Source organism: Rhineura floridana, chromosome 7, assembly GCF_030035675.1.
Source record: "Rhineura floridana isolate rRhiFlo1 chromosome 7, rRhiFlo1.hap2, whole genome shotgun sequence".
NCBI lineage: Eukaryota > Metazoa > Chordata > Lepidosauria > Squamata > Rhineuridae > Rhineura > Rhineura floridana.
In genome coordinates, this window is record NC_084486.1 from 1,093,128 (window position 1) to 1,113,297 (window position 20,170).

At 40.4% G+C, this 20,170-nt stretch overlaps 1 protein-coding gene across 6 annotated transcripts in view; it reads left to right on the top strand.

The window, feature by feature from the left end:
* The window catches only part of GBF1 (golgi brefeldin A resistant guanine nucleotide exchange factor 1), a 223,404-nt gene that overhangs the window by 85,675 nt on the left and 117,559 nt on the right, over window positions 1-20,170 (top strand). For 5 of the 6 annotated variants that reach the window (XM_061634629.1, XM_061634630.1, XM_061634632.1 and 2 more), the window contains 5 exons: window positions 3,371-3,502; window positions 4,079-4,197; window positions 4,670-4,778; window positions 5,182-5,242; window positions 12,808-12,862. In XM_061634629.1, the coding sequence (XP_061490613.1) occupies window positions 3,371-3,502; window positions 4,079-4,197; window positions 4,670-4,778; window positions 5,182-5,242; window positions 12,808-12,862 (476 nt within the window). Of the gene's footprint in view, window positions 1-3,370; window positions 3,503-4,078; window positions 4,198-4,669; window positions 4,779-5,181; window positions 5,243-12,807; window positions 12,863-14,365; window positions 14,465-20,170 lie in introns of all 6 variants that reach the window. The other variant, XM_061634634.1, reaches the window with a different exon arrangement.

Below are 20,170 nucleotides of genomic sequence, written 5' to 3' on the forward strand. Positions count from 1 at the left end.
GCCCACACATCCTGTTTTGGGGCTTCTCAAATGCATTCTGGTTGGTCTGTGTGAGAAACAGGGTGCTGGACTTGGAAGGCCTTTGGTCTCATCTGAAAGGACTGCTCTTGTTAAAATTAGCTGTTGACTCTAGGAATTGGATGTTTGAACCATAATCTTGGGTTATTTTGAATGTGATTGGAATCCATAGAACCATGGAAAATGAAGGCTGATAGAAGGTCCTTTACTTTAGAAATACATAACCAACCTAATCTTATTCAAGGCAGCCAGTCTTCCTTACATGTGGTTAGACCTCACTATACTGTTCAGAGATTTTTCTAGGTTGTATTTTGATACTTTTCTCTCTCTAGTTACTTTTATTATTCATTAAAATTATATGTATACTATCTTTTCATTTCCAGGAAATACCAAGGAGGCTTACATGACACCTTTGAGGAATAGCTAAGTAGTCAGATGCCACAGCCAAGATAGTTAATTGATAATAAAACTGAACTTTTCTTTTTCCTGACTCTCAAAAATAATAGAGCTTTTCCTTTGACAACACAGTGAATTAGCAGTGAAGACATTGTTCATAGTGTGGAAGCCATGAAGAGCTATGGAGAATTACTGAGCTTAAAGTATTGTTGAAGTTTGTGATTTCTCCTGGGCTTTTAAAATGCCTGCTTGCTTAGTTTTGATCAGTTACCTCCAAAAGAAAACTCTGGTATAAAATCCCACCCTGGAGGTAGTGACTGAATAGAATTCCATAGTTACAATGTAACTGATCTTTTTTGACATGTGCCAATTTCTGTTTAAAAGGTAAAATAAGTGCTTAATTGACACACATCAAAACTTGATTCTGATCATTCTCCTGTTTGTGTAGTGCAGAGCAATTCCTTTGGGTTTCATTTAGCCAGACTGGGATGCTGGAGCAGTTTTCTAATGTTAAGAGAATTTTTGGAAAACTTGGCTTTAATTCATAGCAAATCCTGGATCAATAACTACCAGTGTTTGGTCATGGGCAGACATAATTGTCATGGGTGGATTGCTTGTATTTTGCCGCAGTAATTTCATTTCAAGTTGAAATTCATTGCATAGACAGCTACAAGCACTGGACCTTGGAGGTGCTGAGAATTCGTTCATGTCAGGGTCATGCAACTCTCAGATCAATTACTCTAATGTAGACCTGCCCTTGAAAACAGTTTGGAAGCTGTAACTGGTACAGATGTTGCTCTGAAATACAGTGGAAAAAGATTTCCTGTGAACAATCCTATAAAGTCTGGTTAAGGTGCACAAGTGTTGCAAATATGTTCTGCACTTTACTTTGCTTCTGAATAGCAGGTTTTTTAAAATCAGTGTGAACTGGGAAAGGGCAATAAACAGATTTACTTGTGTGAATTCTCAGCACCTCCATGGCTCTCCAAGGATTAACTAGAATGATTCTATTGCAGTTTATTGGGAGATCTTATTACAACAAAAGAGAGTCTCTGTGATGATGACAGACATGACTCCAGATGTATCCATTTGGAAAAATCCTGGTAGCACACAGATTCAGAATATTATCTGCATTACAGCCTTCCAATCTCTGTTACTTAAAGCAATCCTTGTTATGTGTATTTTCTGCTTTTTATATTTATTGTGTTTCAAGTGTACATTGCATATTGCTTATGGAAAAGCTGAATATGAATGTTCAACACAAATTATAAAATTAATGGATTGGATAATTCAGTAGAACTTAATTGTTCTCCCAAAAGAACTGCTAAATACACTAACCAAAGAGGAGAGATTATTGGTTGGCAAGTAACATGTGGTGGTGGGGAGGTTTCAAGAGGGGTTAGGGACGGATAATCCGAACACTCAGTATGTCACAAGGTCTTCCTGGCTTTGATGAAATAGTCATGAAACCTGGGGGTCCTCAAGTTGCAAGTGACTATGATAACCAAGGGTGTCCTACCAGCTCCATCTTCATTCATAGGCTACATCCATTCCTGGTTCAGAAAGATTTGTGTGCTTTCATACTGCAGTTGCAATGATGATGGACACAGAAACAATTAAATGATTTTGAGCAAGCTTTGGGCACACTCAAGATATATAAAAGTCTTGTATCTCTGTCTGAACACCTAAAAATTACACATTGTATGGAATTGAGTTTTCACAGGTGAGGCTTGAAGTGGATTTGCTTACAAGGTTTTGCAATTAAAGTATAAAAACTACATTGTTACATTCAAACTACAAATTATTCTCTTCTGCTGTTTCTTCTGCATTAACAATGATGATCTAAGTAGCACCATAGAGGCTCAAAAGCAAAGCAAATCTCAGATGTGACACCAAGATAGTTTGTTCAAGTTCTACGGTAATCTGCTGTGTCCCGTGGTCTGCAGCATAGTGGTTTAGTGATGCCTTAGTTACTAGACAGTGATAAATAGGAAATCTTGGAGGAAAACGGATTCTGTGTAGGCCATTATAAAAACAGATTCAACCAGGAGGTGTACATGAGCCATCACTGATAACTTTTTTTGGATCATATGCCAATTCTGTATGCAGTGTAAGCTGGATCAGGGCCAAAATGTGGTATTCTGTTTTTAGATTGATGGTGATTAAATAAAGGACTTCTAAGTTTTTCTATTTATTGGGAAAAATAAGTAGTTGTACTCTGGAGGTTAAACAAAACCCAGACTATGGCAGATAGCTCAGCTGATGGTTGCTGTGTGGGCAAACTGTAGGTTAGTGCCTTAATAAACATGAATGATACGAGGTCTAGGAAGAGACTGTGCTTGGTGTGGCAAGTGTGTATGGCTCCTTATTCACTTTGATAATTATGTGTGTCTTAAGGTCGATTTCTTCTGTGACAGTCTTTTTCATATGGTTTGAAGGAAAGCAAATTGGTCTTCAACACATTCTTTCATAGAGGTGCTTCATATGTATTTGATGTAAATTATTAATGGTGACTGTGGCTAGTAGTTGCTGGATTTTTAAAAATGGCTAATATGGTTGCTGGCATTCAATCAAAATGTTACAATTTCTCTTAGTGAATTGACCCCCATATGCTGCAGCAGTGTATTGTATGTAAGCAGTGCTCTTGCAATTGAAACTCACTCGGAGTTTACCAAAATATTGTTCTGTAAGCTCACTATACTTTCATTCCATCCTCCCCTCCCCTCTTCTCTTGTTTTAATATATATGCCAGGGACTTGCCTTTTTAAAATGTCTCTGTACAATGCTTAGCTTTTTTGAAACATTACATAAATAAAAATACCCAGTGTGTTGCAACATGGATTTGCCAGACTTGAGCCTCAGATGCGGAGTCATTGCTCTTCCTGTGTTGGAGGAGCGGCTTTCTTGTGATGATACAGATTTTTTCATAATGTTGTGATTTTGTTTCTTGTTCTAGAGCTTTCAGCAGTTGACCCTATTGTCTTTCTTCGACCTTTTCTGGAAGTTATCCGTTCGGAAGATACTACAGGCCCCATCACTGGATTGGCCCTGACATCTGTACATAAGTTCCTCTCATATGCACTGATAGGTATGGGTCTGGAATAATTGTTTTCCTTTCTAATGTCAGCTAAAATTGGTGCTTAATTTCACCCAGCTGAGTGAGTGTCCCACAAGAGGAAGCATAGAAACCATGTGCTGCTGAGGGAACACAGTAGGTTTGAAAAATATTAAAAACTGATCCCAACTGAATAATGGAAAACATATTGAGTAATATATAGTGGTACTTCAAAAGGAACTACCTTGGGATCTTTTTAGATGAAAGGTGGCATAACATGCAGCAAATAAAGACTGATATTTTGTACCATGAATTTTGATACAAATTGCAAATGGATTAGTATAGTTTGAAAACCAAGCAACCAAAGTGGGAACTAAAAATAACATCATATTCTAACTAATGGAGCATTATATGTCTGGGGACAATCAATTGCCAATTAAAGTTTATCTTTTGTTGAACTTGAACTATAATTCTAACGTGAGTAAAAGGGAATTTGGATGAAGCAGAGGGAAGGGAAAGGAAAGCCATGGAAATAAGAGTGGGAAAGTTTGCTCTGAGCCCAGGTTTTCTCTAGTGTGACCTTGTCAAAATTTCTCCTTTGTTATACAGATTCTAACCATGAGGGCACAGCTGAGGGAATGGAGAACATGGCAGATGCTGTCACACATGCCCGATTTGTGGGCACAGACCCTGCAAGTGACGAGGTTGTCCTGATGAAGATCTTACAGGTATGTAGAACAAAGGGGTAATTTGCGGAATGACTTGTGCTTGATGCCCTGTTTATCTTGTCCCACGGAGGTGGATTGGGGAAGAGAGAAAACGGTGGTTGGGAGTTCACTGCTCCTTTAGTCGTCAACTTTATTTTTAAACATATGCTTGATGTACCTGCACTAAAAGGTTTTCCAGTGCAAAATAATCCTCAGTTAGTCTCAGACAGGAGTTTTTGATCTTCTGTAGCCAAAACTAGGTTTCCTTGATGTGGTAAAGGACATGGAACTCAATCACAGTACACAGCAAGACGTTGTTTGCTTTCATTCATTTAAGTGAGACCAATTGTAATGACATGCAAGAGAGATATTCTCCCATTCTTCCTTCAGTTGACGTTCTCAAAAATTCTCTGTTGTTGCAAGAGTTCCCTTCCTGACAGTGGTGTTGGAATGTCACTTAGATATAATTCATGTAGATTTGTTCTTCTTTCAGGTCCTAAGGACTCTCCTCCTTACTCCAGTTGGAGCTCATCTCACGAATGAGTCAGTGTGTGAAATCATGCAGTCTTGCTTCCGTATATGCTTTGAGATGAGACTTAGTGGTAGGTTCTCAATGCAAGTGAACGCATACCAAACTGTCCCAGATGGGTAATGATTTTCAGTAAATGACCAGAGTTCTATCTGCAATAAGAGTGTGTGCTGGAACATAAACAAGCATAAAATATGCTAAATATGTGCAGTTGAGCTTTATTAAAAAGAATAGGGGTTTGCATACCACCTCCTGCTCATTTGCTTGTGTTTCTTTGCACTTACCTGCTGTTTCAGCTCTGTAGCGCCACTTAGTGTACCTTTGCACATCTTGCTGCACAGCTGAGGCTGTAGCCGGTTTTAATAAATTTGCTGTAATCCTTTGTAAACAACACTTGGAGGGGAGTCTGCTTGGAGAAGCCTCTAGATAATATCACACCAAGTAATGACACCTGTGTTATTTGTTTTTGTCTTCAGAGTTATTGAGAAAATCTGCAGAGCACACTCTGGTCGACATGGTGCAGCTGCTGTTCACAAGGTAAACCTCTGTGTGTTTGTCTCAACACTGCTCAGATGATCCTTCAAGGGCAGGAAGATTCCATGCTCCCAATTGGGTGTGGGTGTGTGTTTTAAGAAGTCATCCAACCCAAGCATTATCTGGCCCTTGCAATGCTTGCTCCTTACTGAGGCTTATTCTCATCACACCAAACTATGGTTTAATGTGATGTCCAAACTCAACCACTGTGATGGAAATGGGGTAGAGAGATGAAGACATGACTAGTTTGGTATTATTAGTTTTTAGCTAGTCATATAATAGAACTGATGTACCCAATATTGTGGATCCTGATTTAAAACATAACAAAAGGTGTTTTTGTCCCAAAGAGCATGCACCTGAGACACTTTTTTTTTAATGCAGGAATTGGGCTGGATCCAGAAGTGGGGATTTTTAGGTAGTTGGGTTTACTACTCAGTGTACTTCCAGTTAACATTGCTTGCACCTGTTACTGAAGTACCTTTTTATCTCAGTTTTCACTGTGAATCTGGGAAAACAAACTTGGAGTATTTATGCATGTCAATCTGTGCCTGATTTATAGAATTTCCAATATATCTTAATTTACTCTTCTATTCCCATGGCATAGCATTTACTCCACTGATTATCGAACAAGAATTTTGCAAGAGTATTTCAAATTAATCTGGAGTACACTGAATATTTACTACAGGAAATCAGGGCACATAATGCTTAGGGTTTAGAATATAAAAATGGAATTGTTTTTGTACCATTATAATTAAAATGTTTTGTTAAATGGGTTATTAATAGTTTACATATTATACTTTTAATTGTGCAATTGCATGTTTCCAGACAACATAGTTGCCTTTCTGTTCTGTACAGAAGCTAAGCTATTCTCTGTACAAAAGTATAGGTTTGCAAGATCTTTGGAGACTCAATTTTCTCGGCCCATATTCTGTGGTGTATTTAATGAAAGCACTTACTTGATAATCTCAGACATCATAATCATCCTGAGTGCTAGCTAACTATGTATTTCCCAATTGCAACTTGCAGATTTTAGTTTAGCCTTTCCAGGCAGACATCCTGTCAGATAGTAAGCTGTGTCAATCAAAGAACTCTGGTAGACAGTGAAAATTGAACTATTTTGCATATGGGAAGGGCCCACTTGAGACTGATGTAACAGTTGAACTGGGCCTAGTTGTTCATTGGGGATAGGTCCCAGAAGGATGTGCTGGGTGACTACTGCGTTACCCCATAACAGAATGGGCCAAATCTTACAGGGAGATGCTTTCACCAAATAGCTAAGCAAATCACATGAATATCATAAGCTTTTTGTCTTTATCCTCAATGCCAATCAGAGCTTAGTCAGAGCTTAGTCAGAGCCCACTCACCCTCCAGCTGATTTTAAAGCCTCTAGGGACTATGTGTCCTTAAGCCAGCTCAAGACACAGCTTAAGGAACAGTTTGAGTTTTAGGGGTCAAGAAGCTGTGCAAATAGAATTTCCTTGACCTAGCTGAACTGATGTTTGTGCGGATATCTATATATTTGTTGTTGTTACATATACCTATAAATGGTTCATGAATAATACAAACTTATCTAGTATTAGATCAACTCATAACAGTTTTGCATTTACGTTGTTACCAATAATATATATGGCTCAGTGCTTTATTGCATTTTTATTGCACCAATACATAACAGAAACTGTTTTTCAGTAAAAAAAATCAGAATATCTTTAAAAAGGCTTCCTCAGACCTCAAAAGTGCCCTTGAAACAACGTATTAAGGTTCAACCTGTTTTGAGCTACAGGTATTAAAGAAGGTTAGAGCACTATTGTATCCTATCTGACAGTCTGGTTACTTGATGCCAGTTAGTACAATTATTTTAGTTGTGTTCTGGTGAAATTTATTCGTTCACCCCTGAAGAACATTCCTCCAACTTGAAATTCATTGAGCCTTAATACATTGTTATATTTAAACTTCAGCTCAGTCAGTCTGGGGAGTTTGCCCAGCTGCTTTGCTCCAAAGGCCCAAGAGCTTTTCCTGGGCCAGTGAGCTTGCTAAAGTGCAGTGTATGGATCATGGGAAGCTTGAACATGAGCCATTTGAGACTTTCTACATGCTTCTAGTGGTCAAGATAAGGATAAAAAGAGATGAAAAGTCATTGGGTTTGTTTAAAAACAAACTGAAGAATGGAGGTGCTTTTCAAATATAATGAAAGTGTGAAAATGAGACAATTTGATGATTGTTTGGCTCAGTTGTAGCTTCATTTCAGAGTGCCTCTGTAGCTAACAAATTGTCAAATAAATTGTTGTCTCCTACTTTCATCACTGAAGAAAGTAGCTCTGAAGCCTGATTTTCATTAAATTGCTTAATTTGAACATATGACCTTTTTCTGTCCCCTTCTATTCATTCTAAATATGTCTTCTGAATGTTAATCCTTATCTAAGGACAGCCATTTGTAAAAGTATCTCCTCTAAGAGATTCTTTTACCACAAGCACTTATTCTTTTGGTTAGTGGAAGGAGTAAAATCACAGTATGTTTGACTGAGTGTAAAACTCTGAGAACATAGGGCTGATTCATACATGCATGTACATTATTTTGATTTAGAACCACACATCAAAACATGTTTTAATCTGGACGTTCTGTTAAATTTGATCTATTTTATACTGCTTGATATTGGTATCCATAATTCAACCCTTACTTTTGATGCCACCTTAGGGTTCACAAGTCACAATGCTACAGTGACAGTGGAAACCACAACCGGCAAAAGTCCCCTTCAATAGCCTATATCAGCGGTGGGGAGCCCCAGGTCCAGGGGCCACATGTACCCTCCTCTCTCTCTGGTGCCTGGGATTCTGCCCAGGTCACATCCCCTCACTGGCTCTGCTCCATGCCCCCTTTAAGTGCTTTTGGTTCCCTACAATGAGTCCTTGAACAGTGAGAATGCCTCTGGAAGAGTGTGTGTAGAAAACTCACCTTTGTGTGGCTGGAATATAGCCTACTGTACAAAGGCAACACTCTCACCCATTATCCTCCCCTTTCAAAGATGTGGCCGAGAAGGTTACCCATGAGGGAACCTGGCCCTTTGGTTACACCAGGTATCGAGAACCACTGGTTCCAAAACCTGGGAACAAGAGTCTTGTTGGTGTAGTAAGTGCCAAAGGACTAGGGTAAAAACCAACTCTGCAAGGTAGAAGCTGCTGCCACTCCTTAAGTTAAGTCCAATCAGCTTGGGCCAGGCGTCTCCCAAGCAGTACTCTGGACATCACTTGGGATTCAATAAGACAATACCTAAGGTTCAGGATCTCTGTTCCTTAAGCCTCAAGCCCCAAAAAGCTTATTCAGCAGAAGTTTGACCAAGAAACCAGAGAACTGGTTTAGTACCAAAGTGCAGTTGCAAGGAACCACACCAAAACGTAAGAGGTAAATTTAGTAATAATTATTTTTTTAAAGCAGCATAAAAGAAGAACCTGTATACCAGTGAGAAATATAATTATAAAAGACTAAAAACACATTTAGGAAATTATAATATAAGAATAAAAGTAACAAAAGCTAACTTGCCTAACTCGGTTACAAACCGATAGAGCAATTGGCCCCACAGAACCAACAAGTAGCGCAGGGATAGCCATAGGTGTCAAGAACCAAGATGTGAGGCCTAGAACAAACAGTCACATTGGTTCTCCAGGGAAAGGCCTAGTAACAGCAAACTGATTCCCCTCGCCAGTCAGAGAGCTACTTGGCTGTGACTTTCCAGAACTGGAATGTACGTAATGTCTCACTAGAGAGGCATCTATTCCCAATTAGCAGGGCTGCCACAGTGGCCTTAAAGTATAGCTTGTACCAGATAATACAGGTGCAAGGATGAGATCTTATCTAATTAGTGGGGAAAAACTTTTTCACATAGGTTTTTCCCTGGTTCTCCCTGTCAGGTTCCCACCTGCTTGTGGCTACTGCCTTTCACTAGGCACCACCAGGGACACCACCAGTCCAGACCGTCCTTTATATGGTTTCTCACTCCGCTTTAGCACAGATCTCACTAGATCCCCCTGCTAGGCAGCACCACCAGTCACGTCCTATAACCAATACTCCCAGAGACTTTGCCTGAGTCTCTCTCTAGCTGGTTACTTTTGTGACTGCGTGCTTATGCTGTTCCCAACCCCCTGGTATCTTTATATATAAAGCATACAACTCTGGGTTGCTCTGGATACTTGTTACAATTTCTCCCTTCACCGCTGCCACCATTAGATACTGCTTCTGTTCAGCCTTGGTAATTACCTTGCCCTCCCTTCTGGTCTGTATATTCCCCAGCCAAGGATCAGGCCTTTGGTAAACCAAATAAGTATTTATTTAATATTAGAAATAACAAGATTACTTAAGGAATGTTTCACAAGCATATGGTTTCATATATGGTCACTCTTTATGTTTCTGTTCATATATATACTCTTTAAGTATCAGCCAAATACAGTCCAAACTTCCCTCAGAACTCTGCCAACCAACCCTCACCAGACGACCTCACTCCAACCAACTCAACAACTTCTCCCCCCATCACTCACAAACCTCCATTTATACCTTCAGCCAGCCAGCCACTCAGCCAGTCATCATCCAGCATACTTCAGCTTCTCGCCCATGTACTCCCCCTTTCTCTCTCAGTCATTTACCATACATCACCCAATAGACCCGCACTTACCATATTTACAGATGCTTAACCTACAGGAACATCACAGGAACATCCAGCCCACATGCCATATTTAGCTTTCTGTAGGTCCCTATTTGACCCACAAGGTTGTTTTCACCAGACCACACCTTCCTGCTCCACATCTGATGTCATGTGTAATGTCATGTGTGGGGCAGGTAGAGGCACAGCTGATTTAGCTGCGTGACCAGGTTTCCTGTGGGGAACTTGATTGCTCAGTCAACCTCTGCAGCAAGCAGACTTAAAGTCACTGCCGTTCAGCTGATAGGTTGTGACTTCAACTCAGGTCCTGATTATCATCACCTGGCATTATTGTGATGTCAGGTGATTAACTCCACCTATCACATTTGGCCTACAAAGGGTAGGGGAGGTAAAAGTTCTGGCCCACCAGCCAGATCAGGTTCCCCACTCCTGGACCATAATGTAGACATAGTGCTCCTAATTATCCCACAGTCCTGAGACCTTTGAACCTCACTTATCAATCAGTTTATTTTCTGCAAGAAAATACATAACCATTCCTCTCTCTAGGCCTTATGTGTGCTTTTGCGACCGTTCTGTTCCTCTTCTTTTCTTCAGCTCCATGTCTCTGTCATCCATTGCTTCTTTAGGTCTCTACTTCTCAGCATCCTTCCTACTTTGTCCCACATCATTTATCCACTCTAACTTGTGGCTACCTTCCCTTGCACTCTTCTTTCCTTCCCCAATTGCATTCAGCTCCTCTTAAGTAATGTGAGGTTTGCCAGAGCTCCCTCTCATTAGGGCCCTTTTGTCCCATCTGCTCCCTTCTTCTCAACAATTGTTCATTTGGTTCTTTGTCTTCTCTTTGCCTTTGGCTTCCTCTGCCTTAACTTCTCTACCTTTGTGGATCCCTTCTCAGTTGTAATTATCCCTAGGCCAATTCTAGCAAAACTGAAAACTTCTCACACAGAATCTGGACTGAAAACATTTTGATAGGGATGTTTCTTGAACAGTTGGAATATTTATAAACATTCCATGCTACCACACCAGATCAGCCAACTAATTTTAGAAGCATCACTAGTACAGTATAGGTGGATGTATACATTTGCACAAGTGTGCTGTGTGTTTAAATCATATTTAGTTATTCATTGGTGCTGGAGTGAGAAAGTATAATTTGGGGATAGGTTCTCCTTTTGGTTAGCAAGTTGTCACATTGCAGATTATACTGAAGAAAGAGGGCTGTCCTTGCCTGGTTAGCACTATATTTAGTATTTCTCCTTCACCCTCTCTTCTCTTGCTGGTCTCCACTGTAGTTAGTGGCTGAGATAATGGTGGAAATTTTAACTAAAAAGTCTTTGGAGAGAAGAATTATCTGGTGGATCATCTTTACCACTTCCTGCCCATTTCATCCCCTCCCCCTTTGGTGTGGAGAAAGGCAATACAAGTTCAGCTCCAGAGTAATACATAATGAGTGTCACTGGCCTGCAGACTCACTTAGATCCATCTCCTTCTCATTTCTGACTAGGAAGGAAGCCAGTGGCTATTCTGCAATAGTAATAGAATGATTATCTCATTACCAGTATCCTTGGATTGCAAAATGGTACTTCTTTCAACTTCTGCCTGTTTAGACGTTTCTGAAGAAAGCCACGACTAGCCTGAAGGAAGCCATGACTAGTCCCTAGGTTCTCCACATAAGAACTGAATGTTGTCTTGTCTACTCTTAACTGCCTCACTTTGAGCTCTTAATTATATGCCCTATTCTCGTAGGGCTGGGGAACCTGTGGTCTTCCAGATGTTGTTGGACTCTAAATTCCATCAACTGGCATGCTAATGATTCGGGATGATGGTAGGTATAGTTTAGAAGTATCTGGAGAGCCACAGGTTCCCCATACATGCCCTAGAGGATTTAACTCTTCAGATTGTTTTTATACTTGGGATTTCATCTTCTCCTAGAGTTTTGGTGCTTAGTGTTCTCTCAAGTAGAAGTGTGTACTTTTGGGGGAGGGGAGTTGTTCTTAGGACAAACTTCATTTATTCCAAAGTTTAACTCACTTTTTCAAAGATCCAACGCTATTACATTGCCCTCTTTTGCCAACATTCTTGTCACCAGAAGAGGAGTGGTACAATCTAGAAGTGAGGAGGGTACTTTGTTTCTACATTTTTAGAATGTATACTGCTAGAAAAGCAGAGGCTTTGGACATACTCTCTTGAAAGTTCTTCCTGGGTCACTGGGATTTTCACCTCTACTATTGCCGCCTAGAGGATACTTTCTAGAGAGCATGTCAGTCTACGAATCAATCCTACCTGAGGGATTACAGTTCATTCCTTACATTGTGTCGCAGTGTCTGTAGCTTACATGAGTTGTCTGACCTTTGAAACAGTTTGTAAAAGCAGTTGTCAGGGAAGGTATTGATACCTTTTAGTATACACAATCATACTGACATATTTTCATCTGTCACTGCTGCATATGGCTATAGAGTCTTCCAGAAGATAATCACAAAATCCTGCATTAGGGGTGCATAGCTTTTCTACATCTCAGAATTAAAGACTCCTGAACCATAGCACCAAATGAAAAAAATGAAATTTGAACTCTGCAAATGCATTCACAGTGGTTCTATGTTTGGGACAGGGGCTGTCTGTTTTTCTTGGCCCATCTGTCTTAAAAAACAAAATAAGTCTGAAGAGTAGGCCTGACCAATCATTTTCTCGAATGTCAATTCGAGTCAAAGCTCTGACATTTAGTCACTACACATGGATTACCAAGACTAATTATCCTTTTCCTGATTATTAGTCTATAGTGTAAGTTTTGATCAGAAGAGAGCAGAGAAACTATATACAGAGGGGAAGTCTTCAGAGAATTGCAATTCTGCTCTGTTTGCTGCCAGACAGGAAGAAGGCCTTCTCTTATTCCTTGACCTTAATACTTTTTTCATATTGTTCCAGATTGCCTCACTTTAAAGAAGAGCCTAAAAGCTATGTGGGGACTAACTTAAAGAAGGTAAGACCCAAGCTGTTGGTGGTTCCTAGGTGTTTGTAGTTACAATGTTCTAGAAATAACTTAGTTTACCAAATGAATGCTCTTAATTATTGAAAATGGAAATGGACTGCCTTCAAGTTGATTCCAACTTATGGAGACCCTCTGAACAGGGTTTTCATGGTAAGCGGTATTCAGAGGTGGTTTACCATTGCCTTCCTCTGAGGCTGAGAGGCAGTGACTGGCCCAGGGTCACCCAGTGAGCTTCATGGCTGTGTGGGGATTCGAACCCTGGTCTCCCAGGTCGTAGTCCAACACTCTAACCACAATGTCACAAATTTACTTATGTGTCAGTGGCACCACTCTGAATCTCATGAAGGCTTACCCAACAAGTAAGTTTGATACCTGTATGGATCAATCATAAATTCTGCTTAACCCAGAGGTCATAAAGAAGTGACTCCTATGAATTAGATATGTTACCTCCTTCCATTTTTTTGGTAATCTTTGTGCTGTCACACCTATTGGATTTGCATCTGAAGGACATTTTTAGAGCTTTAGCCAAGGAACTTTAAAGAAATTTTAGCCTTGCATCTCCCTCCTAGAATGGGGAAGTGCCCATGCTTTAAGAGCTGAGGTGAGCATCTTCCCACTCAGTTCTTTTTTACTGACATGTGAGCAGCAGCTCCATAGAATGCTTCTGTAGGAAGGCCTTCCTACAGTTTTAGTAAATATTTGATTGTTTCTGTTCTTGTCTCTGTTCCCTTTCCCTTTTTGGGCTCCCAGCCCTTACTTCCTCTTCTTTTGTTAAATGAGTTAGGAATTCCTCTTCTTGTGACTACATATCAATGATGCAAGCAGTCATCCTTCAAGAAGTGTGGGGGGTAAACTTTCCACTACCAGCAACCAGGGTCCCTGTCACCCACGAGACAAGATGTGAGGAGGTGGGGCTAAGAAGGAAAAGAAATCTGGGGATCTGTAGCTTAGCCTGTTCTGTGACAACAGGAGTATTTTCCCTGTCAAGTTATACAGGGAAATTTATAAGGAATATTCAGGATAGCCATTTTCCTATTACCTGTACAAGAGAGGGAGAAGCCGCTAACCTCCTGTAACTTGCTTATTTCCTTTTCTCTAAGTGACATACAAGCAAAGTGCCAGAGGATGAGTGCATAGATCTGTCCCTAGATTGATGTCTTGCAAAACATTTTGACTTCAGGATTTTCACAATAGAAACCATGCGAATGTGGTATCTTGTGGAGATATGCTGTGTTCAAAAGATGGGTGTGTCACATAAAGCAAGCATGAGATGTAAAAGGCTGGATGCTTTTCTGTCAGCAACTGCTGTGTGAGAGCTCTTCATTAATCAGCAGGTGGCTCCTTGCAGGTCACAGAGGCCTTGGTTTCCACTCTCACTGTCGTGCTTTGCTTTCGTTATGTGCTTACACCATTCCTTGCATTGTTACACTGATTCTCTCTTTGGGTTTAGTTTTTTTCCCCTTTTCAAATGGTACATGTGACTGTCTTTCACAGATTTCTCCATATCTCCTCAACAGACTGGAACTATATAGTGGGGAACAGTCCAAAGCCTTGAACCAGTTAGAGAGAGTACTACTCTTTAAGAAACTGAAGGTCTCTCTTTCTCTCCTTCCCTTCTGCAAGCATATGTGGGTGGTAGTTATGTGTTGTGTAGCAAACGCTTTAATTCATGTTTCTTATGCAGCATGGCTTTGGGGAAGAATGCATGTAGCAAACTGTGTATATGTTTGGCATAGTGTTGGGAGGAAGGCTTTACACACTGAGGAAGTGACATTGCAAACAGCAGATACAGTATGCTGTTTGTCAAAATATTCTGAGAGTTCATAGAGGACATAAACTAAAGATTATGTTATTGATGGCCAGTGGTTAAGTTAGGATATCCTGGTATTAGCATAGATTGTATTTTGAAAGCTATCGTTTTGTGCAGTTCATACCATTCTGCAGAGAATGGCCACACAGTACTTACAGGACTGCCACTGTAAATATTGTTAGGTGTTATGCATTGCCTAAGATAGGATACATGGCTTAGTGATTCAGCATAGGAAAAGCTTTATGCAAATCATTATCATAAATATGTGGGATCTACACTTTTCTTTTATCAGTCAGCCATTCTTGTTTAGTTAGATTTAGGTTTCCAAACTGTTTGTGAATCAAGGCTAACTGAAAATTTCTTCCCATCTAATAAAGCTGGGTTTACATTTTTAAGGCACTTCTTCAGACTTCACTTTTAACCATTTTGGTTTAGAGAGTCTCATATAGAGCTTCATGATAGTGTTTTCGTAGAAAATTTCTGTCAAATGAGCTTGTTCTTTATGGAAAAGGCAACTAACAAATGGTATAAATTGCAATGCAAATTGATGATTCATTTTATTCTCCTTGATGAGGAAGAACTGCATTTAAATTACATATTTCACATGAAGAATGGTGACTGGGATTCACAAATTCTCATGAATGGGAAGATTTTATTGAATGTATCTATATCAAAATCAGTAGATTAGGTTGCTGTCTAAGCCACAGTAAAACTTCTGTTATGTATGATTTGATACAGGAGTATGGTCCCAGCCTGAGTGGATGAGATTGATGAAATTAAATACATATAATGCCAGGTGTGGGGTCAACCTATGAGCCAGAGATTCCCCTGTCCCCGTTTGTAGTCCATAGAGATCCTGTCTTCCTCTCCAGGGTCCCTTTATATATGCTGCTGGACAACAGAGATAGCTTGGGGGTTCTGATTGCCTTGCCATGTCGCAGTTTCCCTGCATGAGCTTATAGAGGTGGTCTTAGACTTCATATTGAGGACCCCCAGACTGATGGTTCTTGTGGACCTTAGTATTTATATGCAGACTGCCTTGTAGGGGATGGCTCCTGACTCTGTGGCCACCATGACAACAGTCTGGCTGTCCTAACATATTATTGGCCCAATGCATTATCTAGGACACATTCTATTTTCAGCCTTCTAGTTGGACAGGGAAGTGGTCATCTGGGGTAGGGGATTTCTTTTTGATTTCCATGTCATGGTCAGATCAGTTCCTGGTGGTGTCCTGCCCGAACACACTGAAGTCAGACATGAACGCGGAGGTATGCTTTTCTTTAGTAATTTTAATAGAAAGTGGACTTCCCGGAAGATTGCTCCGCCTGTGGCTGCCTCTGAGATGAGCTCTGTCTCAGAGGAAGCTTTATTCAGTTTAAAATCAGTCAAAAGGGAACTTTGACTGGTGTAAATGTTCTCCCAGGCAAGGGTGAACCGAATAGATTATCCACAGAAACTTCGTTGGGCTGTCGGTGGCTGGAATTGATCAGGAATTCCCTGGGAAAGGAAGGCATACCTAGCAGCCGAGGACGGAGTTAGGACTTCCAGCAAGCTGGGCTGAAAAAAAGCGAGACGTTTTTTCTTTTAAACGATCCACAACGGGCGAGCTTTCTTCTGTCTAATCTTATCATTTGGCTTAAATTACTACAGTAAAAGAGATTTGTTTAAGAATCAGCAATTAAGATACCTGGGTGAGTTACACTTCTCTCTTTTATACAAGGAATTAAGGAGGAGGAAAGAAAATTTAAAAAGCTTATCTTATTTTTTATGGCAAAAAGCACGCCTGAATTTGGAAACTATAAAGATTAAAACGGATGAGGGGCAACTTACCCGAAGGGAAAATCTGATTTAGATGATTATTTGATTGATATATGTCTGGGACTACTTTTTCTTGGACTACTTTCTTTAGACGAATCTGCTGTTCGTGTATGTTACTAATTGTTTGGCGCTGTGAACCAAATTTGTTTTGCATTCTTGGACATGCGGGAGATAAGAACTGTGCTGGCCAGATGTCAACAGGCCTGGAATATTAACTCCCTTATTGCTGGAAAAAGAAGCAAATTACTCTTTGCTTAGGAATTGTGGCTATATTGGAAATTTGAAGGTTTTTTTTTTTCGGCTTTAAGAATGACAATCAAAGAAGTGGCAGAGACCCTGGATGTACCCCTGGAAGGGTTTTCCCCTCTGGATATGTTTCAGAAGATAATGGATGAGATTAAGATAACGAAACAAGAACTGGGACAGAGTAGACAAGAGATGGCAACTGAATTTGGTAAAGTGAAACAGGAGTTGAAAGAAGTAAAGGATTATATGAGAAAAGAAGCAGATGGACAAGCAATAGAATATGAAAAAGAAATTAAAGGGAAGGAGCAAATTCTGGAGATTGGATCAGATATATCAAATGTGGAATTGGAAAAAGATTTGGACTTTATGGCAAAAATTGAAGGGAGGATGCAAGTCCTGGAGATTGGAACAGATATATCAAGTGTGGAACTGGAAAAATATTTAGAGTTTGTGGATCCTGGAGATAAAGATTACTGTTTGGAATTCGGCGTTGTCCCTGGAGAAATTGATGAAGATATCAGAGATAAAGCTATCAATGTTTCGATGGAATTTCTGGACTGGAATGATTTGATGGAACTTGAAATAGAGAAAATTTATAGAATTAATTCCAGATATGTGACAATGGAAAAACTCTCAAGAGATGTGCTAGTGCATTTCGTAAAAAAGAGGAACAGAGATATGACTTTACAACAATATTTCAGCAACACATTCAGAATTGATGGCAAGGAAATATTAGTGATGAAGGAAATTCCCATCAGACTCTTACTATATGACTATGACAGCAAGATTATTATGGGTGCAAGGATGAAAGTTGGAAGATGGAATTAACACTGATAATGGAAAAATGGCTATTGAAATTACTGGTCCTAGTAGACTTGATGAGATGGATTAATTGACATGTTTATTTGAAGAAAAATCGAGGGATATATTTCTCAAGGAGTGGAAACCTCTCTTTGACTTTTTGCGGAAAGAATAAAGTGATGTTAATGAGATTTGATGATTAATTAAGATAACTACTGGAGGAAAGTGATTTTGTAATATATTAAGAGACAGGTTTGTTATATATCATAGACCTATAACTGATCTGTGACAAATCAGAAGGCAACATTTTATTTTATTGTTTAATTTGTTTCTTTTTTGTTTTGTTTTGTTTTGTTTGAAAATTTGAATAAAATTAATGATAAAAAAAGTAATTTTAATAGAAAGCTTCAGTTTAGAGTGCTTCATGAATCGGTTTACAAGTTACACAGGATTCAGCATCATTACTAGGATTAACAAGGCACAACTACACTGCACCAAGACATTGTTGCAGCAACTAGCACGCCTCCTCAACCGACCTTAAGTAAGGATAGGAGGGGACCCTACTTGTGTGGATTGAGTGTCACTGTGGAGAGCGTGTGTGCAGGCAAGCACTCCTCTTCAGAGGGGCAGTGAGGGCTCATTGAGATTGCCAGCACCACAGCCTCTGAGTCCGAGGTGAGGATGGCTGGACTGACTGCCTCAACAAGGTCCTCCCCAACAGAAGGAGGGGGGCTGCATGGTGGCAACAGCAGAGAAAGTGAAGGAGGGGGTGAAAGGTAGGCAGAGAGTCATCTTCCTCACTGGCGACGGGATCTGTAGAGGTGGAGCTGTCATTGGCTACCGCATGGGAACTGGCAGTCTCCAGCACACCTGTAGACACATCGCTGGTGCCTTCTTCCTTTTCAAAGTATGATGACGCCTCCATCCTTGCCATCCCACACTCTATCCGCAGGGCTCATGACAGGTGGTGATCAGGCTTGCAGCAGTTTCTTCCCTCTGCAGAAGTGGTGGACCAATTAAATTGGTTTGCCCCTAGAGTCTCTGGATGGATTCGTGAGTGCTACTGGGTAATTTCCAGTTAATGTGGCTAATACTTTTGTTGAAGCCCTTCTCCAGTCTGCATTTTGATTGAAGAAACCCTCAATAGCCCCATGATTTATTTCCTAAGCACTTCAAGGGTGATATATGATTGACTTGGAAGGCACCATGTCTGTAGTTCAGTCAGTGAATATGTCCAGAACATCACCCATTAAGAAATTGTTCAATGAATTTCTGTTTTTGAGGCCTGATGATGTGGACAAGCTTCTTGGAGAAGTGTGTTTTATTTTCTGTTTGTTCAAATCTTATACTTCCTGGCTAATATCTCATGACTGACTGGTTCCAAGAGTTAGTTAATGCCCCACTGTGAGAGAAGATGGTCCTGGTCCTTTTGAAGGGAAGGCAGTCATGAGACTGCTCCTGAAGGAGCAGTCCTTTGATCCTGAAGATTGTTCTTACTATTGACCAGTCATAAATGTTCCCTTTTAAGTTAAGGACTCCAGATCTGTTTCATTCTGGCTTCCAACATGGATTTGGTTTTGAAACTGTTGATCACCCTAATAGATGATCCGTGTTGCGAGAAGAACAGGAGGAGTGTGACCTTGTTAATTCTCCTGGACCTCTTAGTGGCTTTTGAGATAATCAGCCAATGTACCATCCTGAACTGGTGGTTAGGGTTTGGCTGCACCATCCTCCAGTGGTTACATTCTTACCTGGATGGCTGGTTTCAGAAGGTGATGCTTGGAGCCAATGGCTCTGTTCTATGCCACTTGTGCTATGGGTTCTGCAGGGCTGTGACTCCCATACAGTGATGATACTTCACTCTAATCAATGGGCTGATGATGCTGAGCACTGTTTCTCTGTTCATCAGATTCTAGAGAGGCAGTGGGTATGCTGAATTGAAGTATGAGATCAGTAATGGACAGAATGAGTGCCAATAAACTGAAGCTCAGTCCAGACAAGATGAAAATACCGTTTGAAACACTGAACTCCCCTGAAAGAATCAGGTTCACATCTTGGGATTGCTTTTAGATCAGGTCCTGCTTCTGGGTACCTAAGTGGCATTGGTGGCACAAAATACTTTCCATCAGCTGAGACCACCTCTTGGCATAGTCATCCATGCTGTAGCACCATCCATATAAGACTACTGCAATATATTATGTGGTGTTGCCTTTCAAGGCAATTTGGAAATGCTAGTTACTACTGTTAAATGGGATCAGCTGGGCAGAATATATCTTGCGAGGTCTGAAACAACTTCACATACTTCAAGTCCATCTCCAAATATAATTCAAAGTGTTGATTTTAATCTTTTGAAGTTCTATACAACTTTAGCCCTGGTTTTGTTGCTGACAGCTGAACCTGTCCAGCTGTTAGAATCAACTGTGGCCCTCCTCTGGGTGCTCCTGCTGTCAGAGCTTAAGGGGTGTGTGATCAGGGAAGAAGCCTGTTCAGTTGAGGTGTCCCATCCTCGGAAAGCTCTCCTAGGGAGGTTCACCTGGTGCCAAATTTAATCAGTTTTAGATGCTGGCTGAAGTGTTTTTTTTTTGTCCAGGCCTTCTGATTTCTTAACATTTTGATCATGTTGC